This window comes from Entelurus aequoreus, linkage group LG21 (assembly GCF_033978785.1).
Source record: "Entelurus aequoreus isolate RoL-2023_Sb linkage group LG21, RoL_Eaeq_v1.1, whole genome shotgun sequence".
NCBI lineage: Eukaryota > Metazoa > Chordata > Actinopteri > Syngnathiformes > Syngnathidae > Entelurus > Entelurus aequoreus.
In genome coordinates, this window is record NC_084751.1 from 44,106,121 (window position 1) to 44,130,873 (window position 24,753).

Consider the following 24,753-nt stretch of genomic DNA (forward strand, 5'->3'; position numbering starts at 1 on the left):
TACTTACACCGGAAAATATATCGAGACATGTATCAAATATCGAGTTTAAGTAAAAACATATTGAGATATACTTTTTCATCCATATCGCCAAGCCCTAGCTGAAACTGCACCAATTTTGTCAAGAGGAGTGGTCAAAAATTCAAGCAGAAGCTTGTGGATGGCTACCAAAAGCGCCTTATTGCAGTGAAACTTGCCAAGGGACATGTAAGCAAATATTAACATTGCTGTATGTATACTTTTGACCCAGCACATTTTCAGTAGACCCATAATAAATTCATAAAAGAAGCAAACTTCATGAATGTTTTTTGTGACCAACAAGTATGTGCTCCAATCACTCTATCACAAAAAAATAAGAGTTGTAGAAATGATTGGAAACTCAAGACAGCCATGACATTATGTTCTTTACAAGTGTATGTAAACTTTTGATCGCGACTGTAGGTGATTCATTTTGGCACAAAAATGGCCTGCGTACCCTTTTAAATTCCACTGTATGCAACCCATGCAATAAATGTCTATTTGCAGTCGTTCATAACCAAGACTAGAATGCTGTTGATGGTGAATGTGTTCTTACGACTGTACTGTGACACCATGAGCACTCAGCACAGTAATAATTATGCCTCAGTATGAAAGCCCAACAATCACAAGAATGCAAAAAAAGGTTGTTCCTTTATTTTAGTCACTGTCATAGATGATTAAAATTGAACTGTAGTTGCACACACTGATAAGAGGCATCAGTTGTTTATAAAGTGTGGAAACAAAGTGATTCAACTATCTTCCAGCACATACAGTATTCGTATCGGAATAAACCATTGATGCCACCTAAAGCCTCAAATAAAAGTAATCTGTTTTTGGCTAATACATACATTGAAGTACTTTAGTCAGAGCTGTCATACACCATGAGAAGACAACAGTACTTAAGATCCAGGTTAATCAAAATAGGACGGAACACATCTGGGAGACAGTTTGACTTTTTAATATAAACCATTGTGATGTTTGAATAGACTCACTAGAGAGTTGCTGAACACATGACAGTGCAAATTAGAACAAAACTTGTTTAGAATTATTGGCCGTCCAAAACCGACTTGAACGTAGATTTGTCTCTGTACCGCAGAAGTGGTGCGGTCTGTAAAGAACAGCAAGCGTGGAAGGAAAACCGTGAGCATACTTTAGTGAGTATGCGAAGGTTTCATGGAAATATGTGAGGAGATCCAAATAATTATACTCTATGACAGCATTACAGATTATCTTATAAAAGGGCAAATACGCACATACAATAACAGCAACAACAAAAAAAGACAGACTGGCAATTTTTTTCTTAGAAAAAATTAAACTACTATGGCACAGGACAAGGAGGGGACACACTAATAAGAGTTTCCACAGAGCCATTTGGGAAGTTTATAAAAATAAATTTGTACTGTAATTTAAGATAATCAGTTAAACCCACATTACTCCAAGAGTGGTATGTGGGCTTGCAAAAGAAAAACTAAACAAAAAAAATGGCACATCACTGAAACAACAAGGCAGATGTCACTGTCACAGACAGGTTGATGATGGGCAAAAAGCGAGGCTTCCTCTGTCTCCGTATGGATCAAAGGCCGCTCACCCAGTAGTGACAAACAGGGGATGCTGGTTGTCAGCGTTATTACCATGACTCACCTTGGCTGAGGCCGCGAGGCGGCAGGTGGTGCGTCACGACGTCACCCACACCAGATCTCACGCGAGCTCACCCTGAACTTGTTAATTGACTTTATCCTGGAATATGTAGAGGTTGTTGGTCGTCGCCACGGCGATGATGTTGTCCTGGGGATGCCAGGCAGTGTGAAGGATCTTCTTGTTGAAGTCCAAACTGTCTACGCTGATCTCGTCCTTCTTGCGCTTGCCGCCCACGCACACTTTGCGGGGTTTGAGGACCTGCATGGGCTTGATGTTCTCGCGGGAAGCCTCCAATGTCACGTCGCGCCTCTGGCCCCGGTCAAACATCCGAAAGAAGTTGTTGTACGAGCCAGTCATCGCCACGCTGGTGGGGAAAAAGGAGAAAAGATGGCGGGACTTTTAGTGTTTATGACTCAACGTGTTTTCAGCTGAACACAATGACTTACAGTCAAAGGGTGGCTATTTTGAAGAAACTAGAACAGGGGTCACCAACCTTTTTGAAACCAAGGGCTACTTCTTGGGTACTGATTAATGCGAAGGGCTACCAATTTGATACACACTTAAATAAATTGCCAAAAATAGCCAATTTGCTCAATTTACCTTTAACTCTATGTTATTATTAATAATTAATGATATTTACACTTAATTGAACGGTTTAAAAGAGGAGAAAACACGAAAAAAATGACAATTAAATTTTGAAACATAGTTTATCTTCAATTTCGACTCTTTAAAATTCAAAATTCAACCGAAAAAAAGAAGAGAAAAACTAGCTAATTCGAATCTTTTTGAAAAAATTAAAAAAAGAATTTATGGAACATCATTGGTAATTTTTCCTGATTAATTTTAGAATTTTGATGACATGTTTTAAATAGGTTAAAATCCAATCTGCACTTTGTTAGAATATATAACAAATTGGACCAAGCTATATTCCTAACAAATACAAATCATTATTTCTTCTAGATTTTCCAGAACAACAATTTTAAAAGAAATTCAAAAGACTTTGAAATAATATTTAAATTTGATTCTACAGATTTTCTAGATTTGCCAGAATAATTTGTTTTGAATTTTAATCATAATAAGTTTGAAGAAATATTGCACAAATATTCTTCGTTGAAAAAACAGAAGCTAAAATGAAAAATTAAATTAAAATGTATTTATTATTCTTTACAATAAAAAAAATAAATTTACTTGAACATTGATTTCAATTGTCAGGAAAGAAGAGGAAGGAATTTAAAAGGTAAAAAGGTATATGTCATTAAAAATCCTAAAATCATTTTTAAGGTTGTATTTTTTCTCTAAAATTGTCTTTCTGAAAGTTATAAGAAGCAAAGTAAAAAAAAATTAATGAATTTTTTTAAACAAGTCTTTAAAATATTTTCTTGGATTTTCAAATTCTATTTGAGTTTTGTCTCTCTTAGAATTAAAAATGTCGGGCAAAGCGAGACCAGCTTGCTAGTAAATAAATAAAATTAAAAATAGAGGCAGCTCACTGGTAAGTGCTGCTATTTGAGTTATTTTTAGAACAGGCCGGCGGGCTACTCATCTGGTCCTTACGGGCTACCTTGGTGACCCCTGAACTAGAATATAAAACACGTTTTCAGTTATTTCACTCTTTTTTTTTGTTAAGTACATAACTCCACATGTGTTCATTCATAGTTTTGATGTGACAATCTACAATGTAAATAAAGAAAACGCATTGAATGGGAAGGTGTGTCCAAACTTTTGGCCTGTACTGTACATGAAGACTCAATTTAAAGTTAAAGTTAAAGTACCAATGATGGTCACACACACACACACACACACACTAGGTGTGGTGAAATTTGTCCTCTGCATTTGACCCATCCCCTTGTTTACCCCCTGGGAGGTGAGGGGAGCAGTGGGCAGCAGCAGTGGCCGCACCCAGGAATCATTTTGGTGATTTAACCCCCAATTCCAACCCTTGATGCTGAGTGCAAAGCAGGGAGGTAATGGGTCTCATTTTTTTATAGTCTTTGGCAGGCCTGGGCAATTATTTTGACTCGGGGGCCACATTTAGAGAAAAAAATGTGTCTAGGGGCCGGTATATCTATTTTCAGGAACAGTAATATAAAACCTCACAATAATGTCTGATTGAATGCTAAAAACATTATGACAGACCGCCTTAAAAAACGTAATGGAATTTAATTTTTTTCTATGAACAATAAAACACTGAATATTGACAAAATATGAATGTCACACCCCCTTTCGATCGACATATTTTTACAATCATGTGAAACGCAACAAAAATGCAACAAACAGTGAAATATGAACGCGAAGGGTACAAAGTAAACCTACCTACAGTCTGATACATCTGATATTTGCTGAATTTCCCCCAGGGATCAATAAAGTACTTTTCTATTCTATTCTCTATATCACTAAGCTTTAGAACTTTGTTGTGAAAATCTCCATACGCGTCTGTGGAAACGCTTCCCGCCCACACTGCTTGGTGCCTTATCTGAGCTGCTGTGACGTAGATTACCATAGTAACTAATTAGATGACCATAATTAGAAAACATGACTGCACATTATAATGGCAGCTACAGTTTCCATCTTAAAAGATCTAGAAAAATTATTTGGGAATGTCCGGCGGGCCAGATTGAAAAGCTCAACGGGCCGCATGTGGCCCCCGGGCCTTAATTTGCCAAGGTCTTTGGTATGACTCGGCCAGAGTTTGAACTCACAACCTACCGATCTCAGGGCAGACACTCTAACCACTAGGCCACCACAGTACATGCTCAGTAAAGCCAGTAAAAACATTCACTGCGAAAAAAATTGCAAATTAAACCATGTTGTCTTTCAGGTGTTCCAACCTTTTTAAAATATTGTCCTAGGCTAGCTAGTCAGGAAGAATGACCTCCTCTTCTCTTAGCAGATCTTATAATGGCACAAATCAATGACCACTCTGGCTGTCATGAAAAGTAATACATTTTCCTTTTACTAACGGTTAATCACAATACTGAAGAAATAGGTAACAAATTCACGACTCGTATTGGTGGCTGGTTTATCCTCTTGAGCTTTTTATGATGTTAATTTTCACTTCCATGTCACACTGCTGCATGCAGGGAGATATGACGAAGTCTGTAAAGTTGACTTAAAAAACTGTGTTGCCCAAGTTTAAACACATAGTGAACTTTAAAACCATAGGGCAGAAATATGTTGGACTTTGTGTATACCATGGGTGCCCATTACGTCGATCGCGAACTAACGGTCGATGGCGGAGGGTGTGTCAGTCCATCGCCAGCCAGGCATTAAAAAAATAGACCTAAAAATTAGCGATCATCAATCTTTAACAAGACTTGATTGATATTCACTGCACTCGAGGGTCTTGTGAGATGACGCTGACCATTATTAAGAAAAAATGACCGACAGGAAGGCGAGAAACACTTTTTATTACAACAGACTCTCGCGCCATACCTGCCGTCAAAACTCTAAAGACCGACTGCACAGTTCCAACCTTCACAATAAAAGCGCTGCTTCATCCTGCCTGCGCAAACAAAATAAGAGTCTCAAAAAGCTGACGGGCACAAGCTAGCAAGCTACGGAGTTTGCCGCCAATGTACTTCTTGTAAAGTGTATAAAAAGGAGTATAAAAACTGGACAAATAAGATGGCAAAAAGCAAGCACTTTCATGTGGTATTGGACAGAAAGGAGGACTTTTTTTCTCCTTCATTTGAAAATGTGGACGTTATCATCACTACTGTCTGATTCCAATCAATGCAAGTCATCACAATCAGGTAATACACCAACTTATATTCCTGTCTTCATGAAAGAAAGGAATCTATATGTGTTAAACATGCTTGTATTATCATTAAACACCTTTAACTTGTTAACAAAAACCTCTCTTTCATAAATAAATAAATATAAATTACATATATGAATGAGGTAGATTCCCTCAACTTGGTCAATTGAAAAGTAGCTCTCCTGCAGAAAAGTGTGGGCACCCCTGGTGTATACTAACTCCCCAGATGATTACAAGGCAACCCCGTGCCCCTATCTCGACTGTTCTGATCACCCTTCTGCTATGCTGGTGTCAGTATACGGACCACATCAGGCCAGTGGAAAAAAATCAGGATCAAGCCACTTCAGGACTATTTGAAAGGTTTTCAAAACAGCAGCCATCCGGGAAGGTCACAAACATTGAAGAGTATGCTGAGGCAGTAACTAGCTACATTGCTCAGTGCACAGAGGATGTCACTGAGATAAAGATCTTCGCTGCGCGTGGCAACCATAAACCTTGGATAACCACAGAGAAACACTCACTGCTGACAGTCCAAAATGTAGATTTCGGGGCAGGGGACGAGACTGCTGAGCTAGGTCGGCACTCTCTGAAGGCTATCAAGGCAGCAAAAGGCACATATGCAAAGAAAATGCAGGCTCACCTCTGCGACATAGCAACACCAGACAAATGTGGCAGGGAGTCCAAGAACTGGCGGATTACAAGTCCAGGCAGCGGGTAAACGAAGACGACATTTCTTTTCTGGACAGGCTAAACAATTTCTTTGCACGATTTGAAGCATCAAACCCGATAACCAGACGGGAACTAGTCTTGTTGGACCAGCTTTCACCATAGATGCAGCTGACACTCGGGAGGACCCCAGACAGGATTAACCCAAAAAAGCAAATTCTGCACTTGCGAGCTGGCAGATGTTATGACTGAAATCCCTAATGTGACATCTCCCTCAGACATGCCATCATCTCCAGATGCTTCAAAACGTCCATCATGGTTCCAGTGGCAAAGAGATCAGTTGTATCCTGCCTGAATGACACTAATTGTGATCAGGTGTTTTGAATGGCTTGTCAAACCAAACATCACAGTTAGACTCGCTGAGTTATTCGACCCGCTCCAGTTTGCTTATTGTCCTGACCGCATCCCCCAGAGACTAACAGAGAAACTTCTACTTGGCCTGAACACTGCTACATTTGTTTCCTGACAGAATACGTGCAGTTTGTCTATGTACAGAAAAACATCTGCCCCCCTCAAGGCTGTGTACTCAGTCCACTGCTGATTACGCTGCTAACACATGACACGAGTATCAAGATACTACAAGGGGGACCAGATCAACAAATCTGCGGATGTCACCACCGTGATTGGACTTATTCGTGAAAACGACAAATCTATGTACAGAAAAGAAGTCGAAAACCTAAAGAATTGACAGCCCTAATATATTCATGACATCACATATATATATATATATTAATATATACATATCAGGGTTTCCCGCAGGCCTTTGTTGTTAAAGCGGCCGCCTTAACAACAAAGAGCCACAGCCTAAACTAACGTCTTAACAAGCCCTGTCAGCACGTCTCTCTGCTGTGCTGCTGGTGCACCCCAGCATTGTCCCACCCACGGAACCATCTGATTGGTTACACGCAGGGCGGTAACAGCCTATCAGCAGTGCGTATTCAGAGCGCATGGAGTCAGTGCTCACGGTGGGGTGAGGTGTTTAGCAGGTAAGCGTAAGGCAGCGGACTCCCCCCCAAATTATAATAAACACCTCCCAGTCCTCTCCAACTCAACTACGAGTAGCATCACTATGAGCCCGTTGATGTTCTAGAAACATAAGCGGCAGCTCAGCTCGCTCGCAGTCCTTGAGGTGAAGGCTAATTAGCTTTTAGCGTAACGTTAGCTCACTGTGCGGATGAATAGTCTCTCCTATTGCTATTGTACTCTTTTTTTCAGCTATAGTTACATTAATCATTAGTAATGTAGCAGCCCAGTTTTGAATGGCAGGGTCCCTGCTATCACATGTTGATAAAAATATAACATTTACATCATAAAAACCAACTACAGGCTTCCCAAATGCTGTAATAAATTAAGCATGAGTTGAGCATATGTCAGCATGTGGCCCCACTTTTAACTCTTTTTTTCAAACGCTTATTGCAAACGCTTACTTACAGTAAGTCATACATTTGACTTAGTAAGTCATTATTTTGACTTAGTAAATTACTAAGTCAAAATATTGACATACTAAGTCATAATAATGACATACTTAGTATCTCAGGTAAGTAGGACTGTAGGTAAGTAGGACTGTTTTGTGTTTACTTTACGGAAAAAATATCGAGATATATCTTATATCGCCATTCAGTAAATGGAGCGGAAAACACAACCAAAAATTGTAGGCTTCTTCACGCTACGAAGCCGGCCTACTTCACCACAAGCTATAGTCTATTGCCCCCCCTCAGGCTGTGGTGGCAGCGAGGTGGAGACGTGATGGCGACAGGCCGAGTTACACTGTTCCTTACACCCACCACCCACCCCTACCCCGTCCGTCCGCCAGTCCCGGCCTTCGCCCCCTCCCCCTGGAGAGACACCACCTTAACTTACACATTTTCGAGGGGAAACACTGCATATACATGTGTATGTACATACACATGTTTACATCTACAGTACAGGTCAAAAGTTTGGACACACCTCATTCAATGCGTTTTCTTTATTTTCATGACTATTTACATTGTAGATTGTCACTGAAGACATCAAAACTATGAATGAACACCTGTGGAGTTATGTACTTAACAAAAAAAGGTGAAATAACTGAAAACATGTTTTATATTCTATTTTCTTCAAAATAGCCACCCTTTGCTCTGATTACTGCTTTGCACGCTCTTGGCATTCTCTCGGCAAGCTTCAAGAGGTCGTCACCTGAAATGGTTTTCACTTCACAGATGTGCTTGAAGCTCATCGAGAGAATGGTGTCATAGTTTTGATGCCTTCAGTGATAATCTACAAAGTAAATAGTCATGAAATAAAGAAAATGCATTGAAATTATAAGTACTCAAAGCACTCATCACACACAGGTAACTGTCTCCCTCTGCCTAGTTCAGGAACAATGTCTTGTTAAGGGTTTATTACATTATTATTATTATTATTATTATTATTGATGTGTAATTGAACAAATAAACAATTCTGAAAAAGACATACAATTAAATATGAAAATAATTCTTTAAAAACATATATTCAACCAAACATTTCACAAGCCTATTGTCAAAATGTCAGTGTTATCACTGATACGTCTTTTGAGGGCTGTCATTTTATCACCTGTCATTGCCGTTCCAGCAACATTCAAACTTGTCAAAGATGCAATCGTTCTCATACAGCGAGCAAAGCTTGCTCCTCAGGTGCTCGTGGACCTGAACAGAAATGGAAGAGCAGTTAGAGACAGGAAAAACGTAAAAAATCCAGAGTATTTTCATTCTCAAATTAAATGTTTGAGGGCCCCCTAGTGGTCATACTTTTAAACTACAATACCTGTAGACATTAAGTGGTTTCTGAAATTCTTACCACCCTTTGAATACCATGTTAGACAACCATACCCATATCATACCAAACAAATACATTGTGTCATCAAATGCAAGTCTTTTAGAGGCAATCTAGCAAATATAACAATGAAAGAACACACCTGATAAGTTTCCACAGGCCTGTTCTCCATGTTCAAGTCCCAAATCTTTACAGACAAATAGTCCCTGGTCATCATGTAGCGTCCATTGTGGCTGAATTTAACGTCTGAGATTGAAGATATAATCTCAGAGAAGAAAGAGCGATTACTTGGATCTTCTGGCTCTTCAAACACTGGTCAAAGGGAAATGATGAAAACGAAAAGTAAAGAAGAAATTCCTGCATTAACTGAAATGTTTAGACATCAAAAGGTAATTGCTGTGTGTGAATAGGAGAGAATCGGTTACCGTATTTTCCGGACCATAGGGCGCACCGGATTATAAAACGCACTGCCAATGAATGGTCTATTTTTTATCTTTTTTTATATATAAGGCGCACCGGATTTTAGGGCGCATTAAAAGGAGTCATATTATTATGATTTTTTTCTAAACGTAAAATACTTCTTTGTGGTCTACATAACATGTAATGGTGGTTCTTTGGTCAAAACGTTGCATGGATAATGTTTAACAGATAATCTCAACTTTCTGGCAGTCGCTTCAGGATGCGCCGTTTAGTGGGCGGTCTTATTTACGTGGCTCACCTTTGGCAGCGTCTTCTCCCCGTCATCTTTGTTGTAGCGGTGTAGCGTGCAAGGACGGGAGTGGAAGAAGTGTCAAAAGATGGCGCTAACTGTTTTAATGACATTCAGACTTTACTAAAATCAATAACAGAGCAGCATCTCCTCATCCGGAAAAAACAACGAAATGTGTTCAAATGAAAAACCGTCCGACCGGAACTCTCTTAATAATTGAAGTTCCTTGGGCGAATTATGTAAACTCCCCACACCGGTATGTTTTAGCGCTTTCATGGCGAGTTTACTGACAGATATAAGTAAGAACTTTACACTACTTTATATTAGAAATGGCAACAGTGGAGGATAAATGTCCCATAACAAGAAGATAGAGAAAAAGGAGAAGCTTATCGACTACGGGGTCGCCACAGACGACGAAGGCAGAAGCGCGCAATTTTTCAGTATTTATGCAGATCCCAAATACAGATCAGCAGGTACCAGAAGGTAAGAAAAGTTGCTTTTGCATAATATTGCGAAACAAAACGCCAGATAATATATCTTACCTTAGACACACACCATAATAATACTCACAGTACAATCCATCAAGCGGTGCGGCTTCATAGCTTACCAAAGTCCTACTAAAGATTTTTGAGTACCGTGTGTAATGTATTTTCAACGAAACATAAAAGGTTCGAGTTGTTTACTTGTTACTAATGGTCACACTTATCATTACACCATTTACCAAATAAAAATAGCTTCGAGGTTGGTAAGCAAAACCAGAGTTATTCCATACATCCTCCTGGTACCGTAGCACCCCCAAAACCCTCAAATCTAAACTCCAAACATCTCAGAACAAGCTAGTCAGGTTACTTCTAGACCTCCACCCCAGATCCCACCTCACTCCTACCCACTTCTCTGAAGTGGGCTGGCTCAAGATGGAGGACAGAGTTAAACAACTTGCACTGAGCCTTGTCTATAAAATCCACTACACCTCCCTGATACCGAAGTACATGCCAAACTACTTAACGTAAACGACCGCCATAACCACAACACCAGGGGGAGCTCCACAAACCACGTTAAACCCAGATTCCGAACTAACAAAGGTCTTAACTCATTCTCTTTCTATGCCACATCAATGTGGAATGCGCTCCCAACAGGTATAAAAGAAAGGGCATCTCTATCCTCCTTCAAAACCGCAATAAAAGTTCACCTCCAGGCAGCTACAACCCTAAACTAACACCCTCCCCGGATTGCTAATAATCAAATGTAAACAATCAAATGCAGATACTTTTTCTTATGCCTTCTGATCTCTCTCTCTCTCTCTCTCTCTCTCTATGTCCACTACTTGCTGTCCATATCCTACCCCCCTCCACACTCTTGATTGTAAATAATGTAAATAATTCAATGTGATTATCTTGTGTGATGACTGTATTATGATGATAGCATATATGATAGTATATATCTGTATCATGAATCAATTTAAGTGGACCCCGACTTAAACAAGTTGAAAAACTTATTCGGGTGTTACCATTTAGTGGTCAATTGTACGGAATATGTACTTCACTGTGCAACCTACTAATAAAAGTCTCAATCAATCAATCAATCAAAGGCGCACCGGGTTATAAGGCGCACAGTCGAGTTTTGAGGGGAAAAAAAGGATTTTAAGTGCGTCTTATAGTCGGGAAAACACTGTACATGATTGTGCTATTTTACAAGAAAGTAACACTTTTCACACTATACCTCTTGTGTTGTTGAGTTAGGACATCTTAATGGGGAGGTACATGGGCAGAGTTACTCACGTTTGGAGTGCTTGTCACATAGCGCAGAGATCCTCATGTCACACAGACGAATAGTTCCTTTGCTGCTGCTGTAGACAAAGGTGTTACACTGATGCGGATGGAACTCAGCCGCAGTGATCACTTCTGTTAGCTCCTCCATGTTGGCGGGTTTAATGTCAACAATATCTGATAGCGCTGCATTAAGAGGAATACTTTCTACAGATCCACTTGGCAAATGCACGAAGATTGTGTGTATCAGTGGGAACCAACTTTTTGAAGTCCAAGATCCCTACGCTCGGCCATAGATCTACAGGTATTTTTTATCCAAACATTTTTTATGCATATTTGCATCCAACCCCTCCCCCATGCCTGGGTCGATAACAAATTTTGCTCGATATATTCACTTTCCAAATAATTGCCAATAAACATTATTATTGCCATCATTTTTTTGAGACCAAATTAACCACTGATGTAATGACAATACATAATAATAATAACGGAAGTATATTCCATATAGAATTCGAATGCAATTAACTTGTATTTTTTGTATATTTTAACATTGTAATTGAAATGTAAACTTTTAAATACCAAGTTAGATAAAACAAACAAATAGTACAAATAAAACACTTTGTCTGAATAAAAAACAAAATCAATAAAATAGGTTCTGTCTCTGTTAAGGTGGGGATGAGGGACCCTCAAACATACACAACCAAAGCAATAAACAAAATGGCTAAATAAAGTAATGTTGACCAAAATGATCACAGTTATCATTATCGTGGTATTGTTGAATGTCCTCAAAAAGTACTTATACACACTAAAATATTTTAACCAAGTTGTTTTTTTAATAACTAAAATAAATAGACAATATACTTTCTTGGCAGAGGAAACATTAAATATGGTTATGGCTTCAGAGAAGCCATATTATTTTTATTAGTGTGTTTAAATATATTTATCTTTTATTGTAAATTGTATAAAGGTGATCAGTTGTTTCACTTCTGGTTTATGCGACGTCACGTGAGTTCACTTCCTGTTTGAACGGAGTTTGTCTGTTTCAACTTGACATTGTGGAGTTTATCAATAAGTTTGTGCAAAAAACAGCACATCCTTTATGTTTAGAGTGAATACTGTAGCTCAGTTGTTTATAAAGTAATGTTTGTACAAGTTTAGATTGGGGAATGACGTTTCATAATGAGGAAAGATGTTAATAACTGTTGTCACGTTAGAATTTAAGCTAGCTAGCGCTAGCCAGTCCGTCCATTTCAAAGTGCAGTTGTTAATGATAATTGATCATTTTAATTTATTGCAGTAATACTAACCGTCGGGAGTTTTAAAGCGGTTATCATTACTACCATTTATTTGTAGAACAGACCGCCCGCAGCCGCAGAAACCAATGCACAAATTAAATTATTTCCAGAAATAATTTTATATTACATTGTTTCTTTTGTTAATATTGGAGTCCGTTCTGCAAAAAGGGTATCCATAGAAGCATAGAGCTTATGGATAGGGTCCCACAAAATACAGGGGTTAATCATTTTTCTTTTACAAAATACAAAATGAAAATCAAACCATTTTTTGTATTTGGTTATTGCTTTTCAACGGCAAAAAGAAAAACCCTTTGTTTTTCTATTTATTTTTTTTGTATTTTAAAACGAAATTGGAAAAAAAAAAACAGTTTTCTATTTTTCAATTCTCATTTATGAAAAGAAAATTAAAATATTTTAACATATGCGGTTTGTGTACCTCCCGTTCACTCGATTTTGAATTATCAAATGCAAATCAAAAAACTACATTTTGGGCCTTTTTTTCCCCATTTTTATTTCTGAAACAAAAGTTGGACAATTATTTAATGAGATTTTTTTTAATGACAATAGGACTCCTGCTGAACAAAGGTGTTATAGTTATGCTAAAAACATGCTAAACGCAAAGGAATATCTAAAATACTGGCTCCGGTTCAATTTGTCACCACACAGATGAACACCCATTTCTGCATTATGGATAAACATTAATTAGATTTTTGGGTTTATCTGGAAAAATAAAAATCCATAAAAGGAAAAGAGCACAAAATCTAATTTTATAGCAATATTTTAATGAAAATAAACCCTTTTTTGTTTTCAAATCTGCCATATACAGTAAAAATCGAAAAACGGCCCTAACTTTGTTTTTTGATTTGCGTTTCAGAATTGGAAATAGAATGAACGGAAAGTACACGGAACATATGCTGACCCTGAGAGCTAGAAAGATAGAAATCTATAAAAGTTAAACAGCACAATATAAAATGTTATGGCAATATTTTAATGATAAGCAACCCTTTTTTGTTTGTTTGTTATATATATAATAAAAATCGAAAAACGGCTCTAATTTTATTTTTTGATTTGCGTTTCAGAATTGGAAGTAGAACGAACAGAAGGTACACGGACCGAATTCAATCTTTTCCTTTTAATCTGATGGGGCACAAACGCGTGCAGCTACTGAAACCGATAAAAAATGTGACTCTTCTTGAAGCATGCACATAGAAATGTATTTACGCTGGAAAACTTACCGACTTAATTTTCCTTTATCGCCGGTTAATTGACTTATCTAATACCGGCCTAGGCCTACCCTCGTATGTGAATAAACATAACGTCCTCAATCACAGAAAAATCTTGTTGGTGTCATCACATTCTAAACACACCCACAGCAAATGTCATGTTTCACCAGTAACGCAACAATGGGCAGAAAAGGATACTGAAGCTGCGGTCGGTGATCTCAAGGTGCCAGAGGTTAATGCGGAGGTCGTCTGCAGACAAGTAGGTCTCGTTGTCGCTGTTGACGGATATGGAGTTGATGTGGTAGGTGTGAGCGTTGGCGAACACCCTGCGTGGGCTGGCTTCCACCATGAGGTCCATTGGTATCAAAACTGGCACCTTAATCGTATGAAGAGTCAGGTACTTTAAATGATGTCATGCAAATCTGGCTGAAACAGTTTTTTTTTGTTTGAATCAAAGCATGTCTTCCCTCTAAGGGGGTAATTTATTGAGCACAGCAAAAATGGGTGGTAATGGCAGGTTTGACATTATATTATAAACACAGATGATGGCGGTGGGCATTCTTGCTAGGCTGCCAAACAAATAAATGTTTTTGGAAGTACCGGCAAAAACACTGCAGCTCCTTAATACCTAATCTAACTTGCTGCCATTGACTATACATTTTAATGTGAATTTCATCTGACTTGGCAGATCAGGGGCCGTACTTATCAAGCTTCTTAGAATTACTCCTAAGAAGTCTGCTAAGAGTTGACTTAAGAGTAAATAAATTCTTCGCTGAAAGCTGCACTTAAAAGTTAGTTATCAAGCGTCTTACTCACACTTTCAGCGAAGTGTAGGACTGAATCTTAAGTGTCACACTCAGAGCTGAATTACGACATTACTATGTGCCGTAAACGGAATTTTAGGTGACGTCATTTCTGTGTCCATAGAAATGACCAATCACGGAAGGGAATCCGTTGTCTAAGAATAAAGAAATATCTTGGAAATATTTAAGTGGACAATGGGAGTGTATATTTTGACAATAAACTACAAAATAATACAAAACAAACTAGTCCCCGCCGGCACTCACGCTACCGCTCCCTCTCTTCTATCGCCCACACACTCACTGACGTCACTCACCTCACGGCCACACACATACGCTACTGTCATAACATTTTCTTTCCAATTCATTAATTAGGCAACTAATTTGAAACTGGTGTGGGTGGCTCTATATATACTAGCCCACTGCAGACACATGCAGAAATCAACAAGGAATCGAAAAGTATTAAATCTGTGACAAAAATAATATCCGCTCTGTCTAAACGATACCGTTTGATCAGCAGCTCGTCATCAAAAAAAACAAAAAAACATTGTTCCGTTCCCTGAACGTTCGCGCACGTCTCTCTCGCCTCAGTGCCATCCCCTGCTGGCAACTCCTAACCACTTAAGACACCTCTGAAGGTCTCTTAAATATCGTGGAGAGTAGGAGTGATTCTTAGACTTAAGAACGTTGATAAAAAGCTTTTATTCTTAAGTTTGAGAGTAGGACTAAATTTCGCAAATTCTCAGGACTTAAGTGTAAAATGGCACTCTAAGAAGCTTGATAAGTACGGCCCCAGGTGTACAGGTAGATTGTTCTGTTCGAATCATTTGATGAACTGTTGTGCAGTTGCATGATCCCAAATTAGCCTGTGGCTAGAAGTCTTATGTACTTTGACATTGGTTACCTATGGGTAGCAATGTTTAATTGTACTGTCAAATAAATAAAATAAATCCTTGTGCTGTCAGGGTGTGTATGGTTCATGGACTGACCCGCAGTGAGGTGATGGAGTTAGGATCCTTGTAGCGTCCATCGTCCTCTTTAAGATTATACCCCTCTGGTCTCCTGTCTCGCTCACTGATTTTCCACAGTTTAATAGTTTTATCTGTAAAAGACAATACACGATAAACACTTATGAGAATCTTAGCAAAAACCTAAGGATTATATCCACTGAATGGGGCCCCAATGACTAGAATAATTAGTTAATTGTAGGGATTGACCAATTATCGGCACCGATGTTTGGCATTTTGACATACAGTGGAACCTCTTTTCATGAACACCTCCTTTTGCGTACTTTTCGGTTTACGAACACACCAAACATGCCCCTCAAATTTTTTTGTTAAGTACATAACTCCATGTGTTCATTCATAGTTTTGATGTGACAATCTACAATGTAAATAGTCATGAAAATAAAGAAAACGCATTGAATGAGAAGGTGTGTCCAAACGTTTGGCCTGTACTGTAATATATATATATATATATATATATATATATATATATATATATATATATATATATATATATATTATATATACACACACATACACTACCTTTCAAAAGTTTGGGGTCACATTGAAATGTCTTTATTTTTGAAGGAAAAGCACTGTACTTTTCAATGAAGATAACTTTAAACTAGTCTTAACTTTAAAGAAATACACTCTATACATTGCTAATGTGGTAAATGACTATTCTAGCTGCAAGTGTCTGGTTTTTGGTGCAATAACTACATAGGTGTATAGAGGCCCATTTCCAGCAACTATCACTCCAGTGTTCTAATGGTACAATGTGTTTGCTCATTGGCTCAGAAGGCTAATTGATGATTAGAAAACCCTTGTGCAATCATGTTCACACATCTGAAAACAGTTTAGCTTGTTACAGAAGCTACAAAACTGACCTTCCTTTGAGCAGATTGAGTTTCTGGAGCATCACATTTGTGGGGTCAATTAAACGCTCAAAATGGCCAGAAAAAGAGAACTTTCATCTGAAACTCGACAGTCTATTCTTGTTCTTACAAATTAAGGCTATTCCACAAAATTGTTTGGGAGACCCCAAACTTTTGAACGGTAGTGTGTGTATATATATAATTTGCGCAGACACGAGGTCGATCACCTCGACTTGGGTCATTTGAAAAGTAGCTCGCCTGCTGAAAAAGTGTGGCCACCCCTGACCTACATTATGTATTATTCTGACTGTCTTTTTTTGTAACACGGTTAGTGAATGAAGTTTAATTGTTGTAATTATTTTCTCCATGTTTCTGCACAGTAACTCAGATAAGGTAACACTAGCGAGCAGTAGTGAATATGAAGTGAATATCAGCTCCAATTATCTGTTTTCAGCCTCATTCACAACTAATAATCGGAATCGGCCCTGATAAAAACATATCCGTCAATCTCTAGTTAACTGTAAGTCATTCTAAAGCTTGGTTGCATAATATTTTCACATTTACATTAGCCATTATATGATACAAAATAAATGAAACCTGTATTATTTGAGATTGTTTCATTAACATTGTCTCTCTGGACACCAATGGGCTATTTGCGTATCTATCACTAACATTGTCAATTAGCCAAATATGCAGGGAAGCAGTTATACAATCACTGTCATGCATAATACATAATGTATGTGCATTAAAGATGCAATATGATAATATAACACATTGTATAATGTACAGTATAAAACACAGCAGTTTCCTGCTTTGCTGTTCTTTATTTGTCCACATTAAGCAGATTTTAAGGTAACCGCTCTGCCTCAAAGAGCATCATTATTGGCAAGTGCACCATTAGTTGTTGTTTCAGAGACAAGTTCTTACCATTGGTTGACAACAAGAACTGAGCAGCGTTCTTTTGAGGGAGCCAGCGAATCTTATTGATTTTCTCTTCTATCTCCAAACTCTTCAAGTAGTCAAACTCAGGCTCGTGACTCTGGAAAGTGCTATAAACGTTGTACTCGCTCCGGAACTGAGGCAGACTCTTATTCTGTTTGTAAACAAAAGGACAACGACATTTAGATGTGATGATAGAATAGAAGTGTGATGATATAAATGTTAAGGTATTTAAGGACAAAGAAATACAAAACCCAAAACCAGTGAAGTTGGCACGTTGTGTAAATGGTAAATAAAAACAGAATACAATGATTTGCAAATCCTTTTCAACCTATATTCAATTGTATAGACTGCAAAGACAAGATATTTAATGTTCAAACTAAGAAACTTTATTTTTTGCAAATATTAGCTCATTTGGAATTTGATGCCTGCAATATGTTTAAAAAAAGTTGGCACAAGTGGCAAAAAAGACTGAGAAAGTGAAGGAATGCTCATCAAACACTTATTTGGAACATCCCACGGGTGAACCGGCTAATTGGGAACAGGTGGGTGCCATGATTGAGTATAAAAGCAGCTTCCACGAAATGCTCAGTCATTCACAAACAAGGATGGGGCGAGGGTCACCACTTTGTCAACAAATGCGTGAGCAAATTGTCACACAGCTTAAGAACAACATTTCTCAACAAGCTATTGCAAGGAATTTAGGGATTTCACCATCTATGGTCCGTAATATCATCAAAAGGTTCAGAGAATTTGGAGAAATCACTGCAAGTAAGCAGCATGCCCGTGACCTTCAATCCCTCAGGCGGTACTGCATCAACAAGCGACATCAGTGTGTAAAGGATATCACCACATGGGCTCAGGAACACTTCAGAAAACCACTGTCAGTAAATACAGTCGGTTGCTACATCTGTAAGTACAAGTTAAAACTCTACTATGCAAAGCGAAAGCCATTTATCAACAACACCCAGAACCGCCGCCAGCTTCGCTGGGCCCGAGCTCATCTAAGATGGACTGATGCAAAGTGGAAAAGTGTTCGGTAGTCTGACGACTCCTCATTTCAAACTGTTTTTGGAAACTATGGACGTCGTGTCCTCCGGACCAAAGAGGAAAAGAACCATCCAGACTGTTATAGGTGCAAAGCTCAAAAGCTAGCATCTGTGATGGTATGGGGGTGTATTAGTGCCCAATGATTATTTGCAAAAAAAATGCTGTTTCTCAGTTCAAACATTAAATATCTTGTCTTGAATATAAGTTGAAAAGGATTTGCAAAATTATTTGCAAATTATTGTGTTCTGTTTTTATTTACGATTTACACAACGTGCCAAACTTCACTGGTTTTGGGTTTTGTATAACCAACGTTGTTGTGAAATATTCCTAAAAAAATGTATTTGGGTCACACCTCTATTTCCTGTTGGAAAATGACGACACGCCCGCCCTTGTCACCCGTAGCCAGCAGCTCGCCTGTGTGGTTAAACTCCACCGTAGAGATGATATCCGCTGAAAAGAAGCAGAAAAGGACATTGAATCAATCTCTCCTATTGTACAGTAATGTAACATTCGCTGGGCCTTTGAATACATCGCAAGTACCCTCAGCGGTGAACTCTAGCCAACATTGTCCACGGCACAGATGGACTACAAAGAGAAATGCAAGCACTTTCTTCTGTGCAAACATCATTATGCACTACTAGATGGATGTAGAGCAGACTGAATGAGAGTAACCCAGTTTTCACGCACACAGTTATTTAACCCATTCCTGACCAATGAAGCAGAAAGGCTGGACTACAGAGGATTATAAAAAAGACATTTAAGTAGATGCAGATTGCCTGAGGTGTCAGGCATGATGCACCGCTTTAGAGTTAAGAATAAATAACACACATGTAGGGCAGGGAATGAGGGACAATTTGTTGTATACCGTAACACCCCCTACAAAAAAGAATACAATTGCTATAAATGTACCGTATTTTTTGGACTATAAGGCGCACTTAAAATCATTTTATTTGCTTAAAAATTGACAGTGCGCCTTATAACCCGGTGTGACTAATGTACGGAATAATTTTGGTTGTGCTTACCGACCTCGAAGCTATTTTATTTGGTACATGGTAAAATGATGAGTGTGACCAGTAGATGGCAGTCACACAAGAGATACGTGTAGACTGCAATATGATGGCAGTCACACTTAAGAGATACTGTAGACTGCAATATGACTCAAGTAACACCAAAATGTTATATGCTCCATTGAAAATAAAGAACATTACACACGGCGCTCAAAAATCTATCAAAAATGTTTTCATACGACTTTGGTAAGCTATGAAGCTGCACCGTTGATGGATTGTACTGTGCTTCAACATACAAGTATTATTATGGTGTGTGTATAAGATAAGACATATCTGGTGTTTTGTTTCGCAATATTATGCAAAAGGAACTTTTCTTACCTTCTGGTACCTGCTGATCTGTATTTGGGATCTGCATAAGTCCTGAAAATTTGCGGGCTTCCGCCTTTGTAGTCTGTGGTGACGCCGTAGTCGATAAGCTTCTTCTTTTTCTCTATCTTCTTGTTATGGGACATTCATCCTCCCACTGTTGCCATTTCTAATATAAAGTAGTGTAAAGTTTTTACTAGGGATGTCCGATAATGGCTTTTTGCCGATATCCGATATTGTCCAACTCTTTAATTACCGATACCGATATCAAACGATACCGATATCAACCGATATATGCAGTCGTGGAATTAACACATTATTATGCCTAATTTGGACAACCATGTATGGTGAAGATAAGGTACTTTTTTTTAAAAATAATAAAATAAGATAACTAAATTAAAAACATTTTCTTGAATAAAAAAGAAAATAAAACAATATAAAAACAGTTACATAGAAACTAGTAATTAATGAAAATGAGTAAAATTAACTGTTAAAGGTTAGTACTATTAGTGGAGCAGCAGCACGCACAATCATGTGTGCTTACAGACTGTATCCCTTGCAGACTGTATTGATATATATTGATATATAATGTAGGAAACAGAATATTGATAACAGAAAGAAATGGGGGGAGGGAGGTTTTTTGGGTTGGTGCACTAATTGTAAGTGTATCTTGTGTTTTTTATGTTGATTTAATATCAAAATTTAAAATAAAAAATAAATTAAAAAAACGATACAGATAATAAAAAAAACGATACCGATAATTTCCGATATTACATTTTAACGCATCGGCAGGCATCCCTAGTTTTTACTTATATCTGTCAGTAAACTCGCCATGAAAGCACTAAAACATACCGGTGTAGTGAGTTTACATAATTCACCCACGGAACTTTAGTTATTAGAGTTCCGGTTGGACGGTTTTTCACGGGACACATTTCCAGCCTTGTTGTTGCACTAGTAAGCCACGGATGAGGAGATGCTGCTCCGTTATTGATTTTAGTAAAGTCTGAATGTCATTAAAACCGTTAGCTCCGTCTTTTGACACTTCTTCCTTGCACGCTACACCACTACAACAAAGATGACGGGGAGAAGACGCTGTTGAAGGTGAGCCACGTTAATAAGACCGCCCACAAAACGGCACATCCGGAAGCGACTGTCAGAAAGCGGCTTGAAGATAAACTGTAAAACATCATCTATGCAACATTTTGACCAAAGAACCACCATTACATGTTATGTAGACCACAAGGAAGTATTTTACATTTAGAAAAATAATAATAATAAATAAATCCTTCAATGCGCCCTATAATCCGGTGCGTTTTATATATGAAAAAAGATCGAAAATAAATAAAATAAGTGCGTCTTAAAATCTGGTGCGCCCTATGGTCTGGAAAATACGGTAAACACCCACAAAACAGCGCATTCTGAAGTGAGAAAACAGCTTCAAAATGGTCTGTAAAACATAATCTATGTAACATTTTGACCAAAGAACCACCATGTAGACTACAAGGAAGTGTTTTAATGTTAAAATAAAAAAAAAATCAACCCCTTTAATGCTGGTGATATAAAACAATACTAATATTGTGTTTATAATATCACAAAAAGAAACTACCTAAAAAAGTGCATTTGTATTTATAAACATGCTTGTTTTGCTTTTAATGTTCTTTGCTTACTTACTCACAGCGTCCACAAAAATGTCATGCACATGCTTTACAAACTAAAGGATGTCATTTACCCGCTCACCTTATTTTGAGTTGTTGGGTATATTGTTGCAGTGCAAAATTAGGCTTACCGCTTGTCTGTGTTCGTGCTTGAGCTTGCACACCGTAGGCTCCGAATTTGGGGATTATTTTGAGGGGTTCTACTAGTTATTATGCAAAGTGGTGTCTATCATTAACAAACGATGGTGATTGCATGTCCATGTTGGGCCCACGGCCTGACTTTTTGATAACAGGGTCTGCGCAGCCTTTAATAATCAATTTAAGACTTTAATTTAAGTTTAATTTAAGACCAATTTCACATCCGTACCGGCAATCAAAGTACAAACATATGAACAAAAACACGAGTTCCAGTATTACATGTTGGAATATGAAATGATTCAAGTTTCAAAGTTTTCTTGCAGAAGGTTGGTTCGTTAATGTATTTCCCCTGGAGGCAAAGTGCTTAGAACAGTTGCATAGCACCTCAAGGGTACTACCGACACGTTCATCCAGTGCATCTGCCTGTACCCACGACCGGAGGGGCGGAGGCGCTGACATACACGACCCCGGGTGGCAGAGGAGAAGCCTCGCACAGCTCTGACTGCACAGCATTGTTCTTGTTCATCGACGCTTACAAAAGCAAACGGCTCACCTTTTCGTCCGGCAGACTTCCTCTCTCTCACTTGAAATGAGTGGTGTGGAAAATTGGTTCGCAGTGGTGACAAACGGTTGGCTACATCATAAAAATTCTGACATAAATGACAGTACTGTATTTTCAAGACTTTCCTAAATTGTATAGATTTTAAAAAAGATTGATTATTCTCAGGCCTTAAATTTAAATGATAGGATTTTAGATGTTTTCAGAGACTGAATAAATGTTATAATCAGTGTGTATTCTGTTAACAAACACAAACCAATTAATTAAGGGTTAAAATCGCTCCCCTTTGCGGCCCACCACAAATAAACTTGGTGCCATCGGTTCACCCTAATAAACACATTACAATAGGACTGTCTGTCTGTGAATGCAGTTTGTTGTGACAACTTATAGGTAGATAGTAGGGGTGTAACGGTACGTGTATTTGTATTGAACCGTTTCGGTACGGGGGTTTCGGTTCGGTCCGGAGGTGTACCGAACAAGTTTCCACACGGACATATTAAGTAGCATAGCGCACGTTGTGTAAACAATGCACACCGAGGCACAACATACGGCATGCTAGCAACGACCGGGCTACGACAACATATAAAAGCCAGAGGTAGAAGACCCTCCTGCCTTGTTAAGAGCTCCCGTTTTGGTAACACTTCGGCACCACCCCCAAGTGAACATCGCTTCAACAAAGATAAAGACGAGCAAACAGCTCCCACCTCTTACTGCCAAGTTAGCCAGGCTGGGGGTTAATCAAAGTTAATCTGAGGCGGAGTTGACTTGAAACTGTTTAATGTTGCACTTTTTATATGTAGAAGAAAAGTTTTGTCATTTTATTTAATCTGAGCAACAACTTGAGGCAGTTTAATGTTGATTAACGTGGACCCCGACTTAAACAAGTTGAAAAACTTATTCGGGTGTTACCATTTAGTGGTCAATTATACGGAATATGTACTGTACTGTGCAATCTACTAATAAAAGTCTCAATAAATCAATCAAAAAAGCACTTTATATGTAGAAAAGTTTTGTTAAGAAACCATTCTTAGCCTTATCTTATTTAGTTTTTATTTTATATATGTTGACCACATTAACCCTGGCAATGGACCCTGTGTGTATATGTATGTTATGCCATTGTTTACAAATTTGGTAAATAAATAACCAAAACATTTATATTTTGTTGTTTTCTTACTGTATCGAAAATGAACCGAACCGTGACCTCTAAACCGAGGTACGTACCGAACCGAAATTTTTGTGTACCGTTACACCCTTAGTAGATAGCATCGTAACTCAAGTTTTTTAAAAGGGAAATAGCACTTTTTTGGAATTTTGTCAATCGTTCACAATCATAAGCGACAAGAACACAAAAGTTTTTCCCCCCGGCTTTCTAATATAAAAATCCGCTCGTTCTTGGTGGCTAGCAATGCAGCTAATGGGAGCAATCTATTCTGCCTCTAAACCCCTTTAAAAATGCATCCCAAAACTGCCAACAATACCTTATTTATGTTCCGCAACCTGTATAATAACCAAGCTGTAGCGACATTGTTATTGTAAGAGCGAACACAGCGGAACTCTTTTTCCAGCATAATAACCCAACGTCTCACTCTTCCTTTGTACTCGCTTCTAGAAGCAGCAGTTCATACTCCATAAATATAGACTCAAAAAGATAAGGTTGTGAATCCTCATTTGTCCAAAAATAGTCATGTTCGTTGTTTGTTACTGAATCTGCCATGATTAAAATACACTCGCGTGTTTGTATCTGGGAGAGGTTGTTGCCAGAAGTCACACTTGCGCTGCCATGGAAACGGAAATACATTTCTACCGCTTGTCCCTCTCGGGGTCGCTGGAGCTTATCCCAGCTGCACTCAGGCATATATGTGCTGAAGAATTAGTTCCGGCAATGATTGAAATGACCAAAATACGGTAAATATTTTACATATTGTTATGAAGGTGTCTGTTACTACATAATATATAGATTTGCAGTGTGTATATTGTACATATTACATATTGTTATGAAGGTGTCTGTTACTACATAATATATACATTTGCAGTGTGTATACAAAACGGAGGGTTTAGAAGATTTTTTAGAGGGCTTTGAAGGCTACAATGGTTAGCCGCATTTTCCAAGCGTATATCATCTTTAATATAAATTAATAACAACATGTGTTCTTGTCGCTCATAATGATTGTGAACGATAGGCAAAATTCCCCCAAAAAAGTGCAGTTCCCCTTTAAAAGGGGTCTTATGATTTTTTTTTCTACATATAAAACACTTCCTTGTGGTCTACATAAAATGTAATAGTGGTTCTTTGGTCCAAATTACACAAAGATTTTGTCTAATAGACCATCTTCAAAAGGCTTTTTGACTTGTCTTCAGAATGCGCTGTTTTGTGGGAGATCTTTTTTAGGAGCCAAAGTCCTCCTGTCAAGCCTCCTTCAACTGCATCTCCACTACATCAG

At 38.3% G+C, this 24,753-nt stretch overlaps 1 protein-coding gene across 1 annotated transcript in view; it reads right to left on the bottom strand.

Annotated features, from left to right (window-relative positions):
- Nucleotides 1–647: 647 nt before the first annotated feature.
- Nucleotides 648–24,753, bottom strand: part of LOC133639076 (serine/threonine-protein phosphatase 2A 55 kDa regulatory subunit B alpha isoform) — a 32,455-nt gene continuing 8,349 nt past the window's right edge. The window contains exons 3-10 of the mRNA XM_062032203.1: nt 18,940–19,037; nt 17,526–17,691; nt 15,709–15,821; nt 14,118–14,295; nt 11,414–11,578; nt 9,069–9,238; nt 8,708–8,799; nt 648–2,017 (exon numbers count right to left, since the gene is read on the bottom strand). Coding sequence (XP_061888187.1) covers nt 1,738–2,017; nt 8,708–8,799; nt 9,069–9,238; nt 11,414–11,578; nt 14,118–14,295; nt 15,709–15,821; nt 17,526–17,691; nt 18,940–19,037 — 1,262 coding nt within the window. The 3' untranslated portion in view covers nt 648–1,737. The remainder of the gene's footprint in view (nt 2,018–8,707; nt 8,800–9,068; nt 9,239–11,413; nt 11,579–14,117; nt 14,296–15,708; nt 15,822–17,525; nt 17,692–18,939; nt 19,038–24,753) is intronic.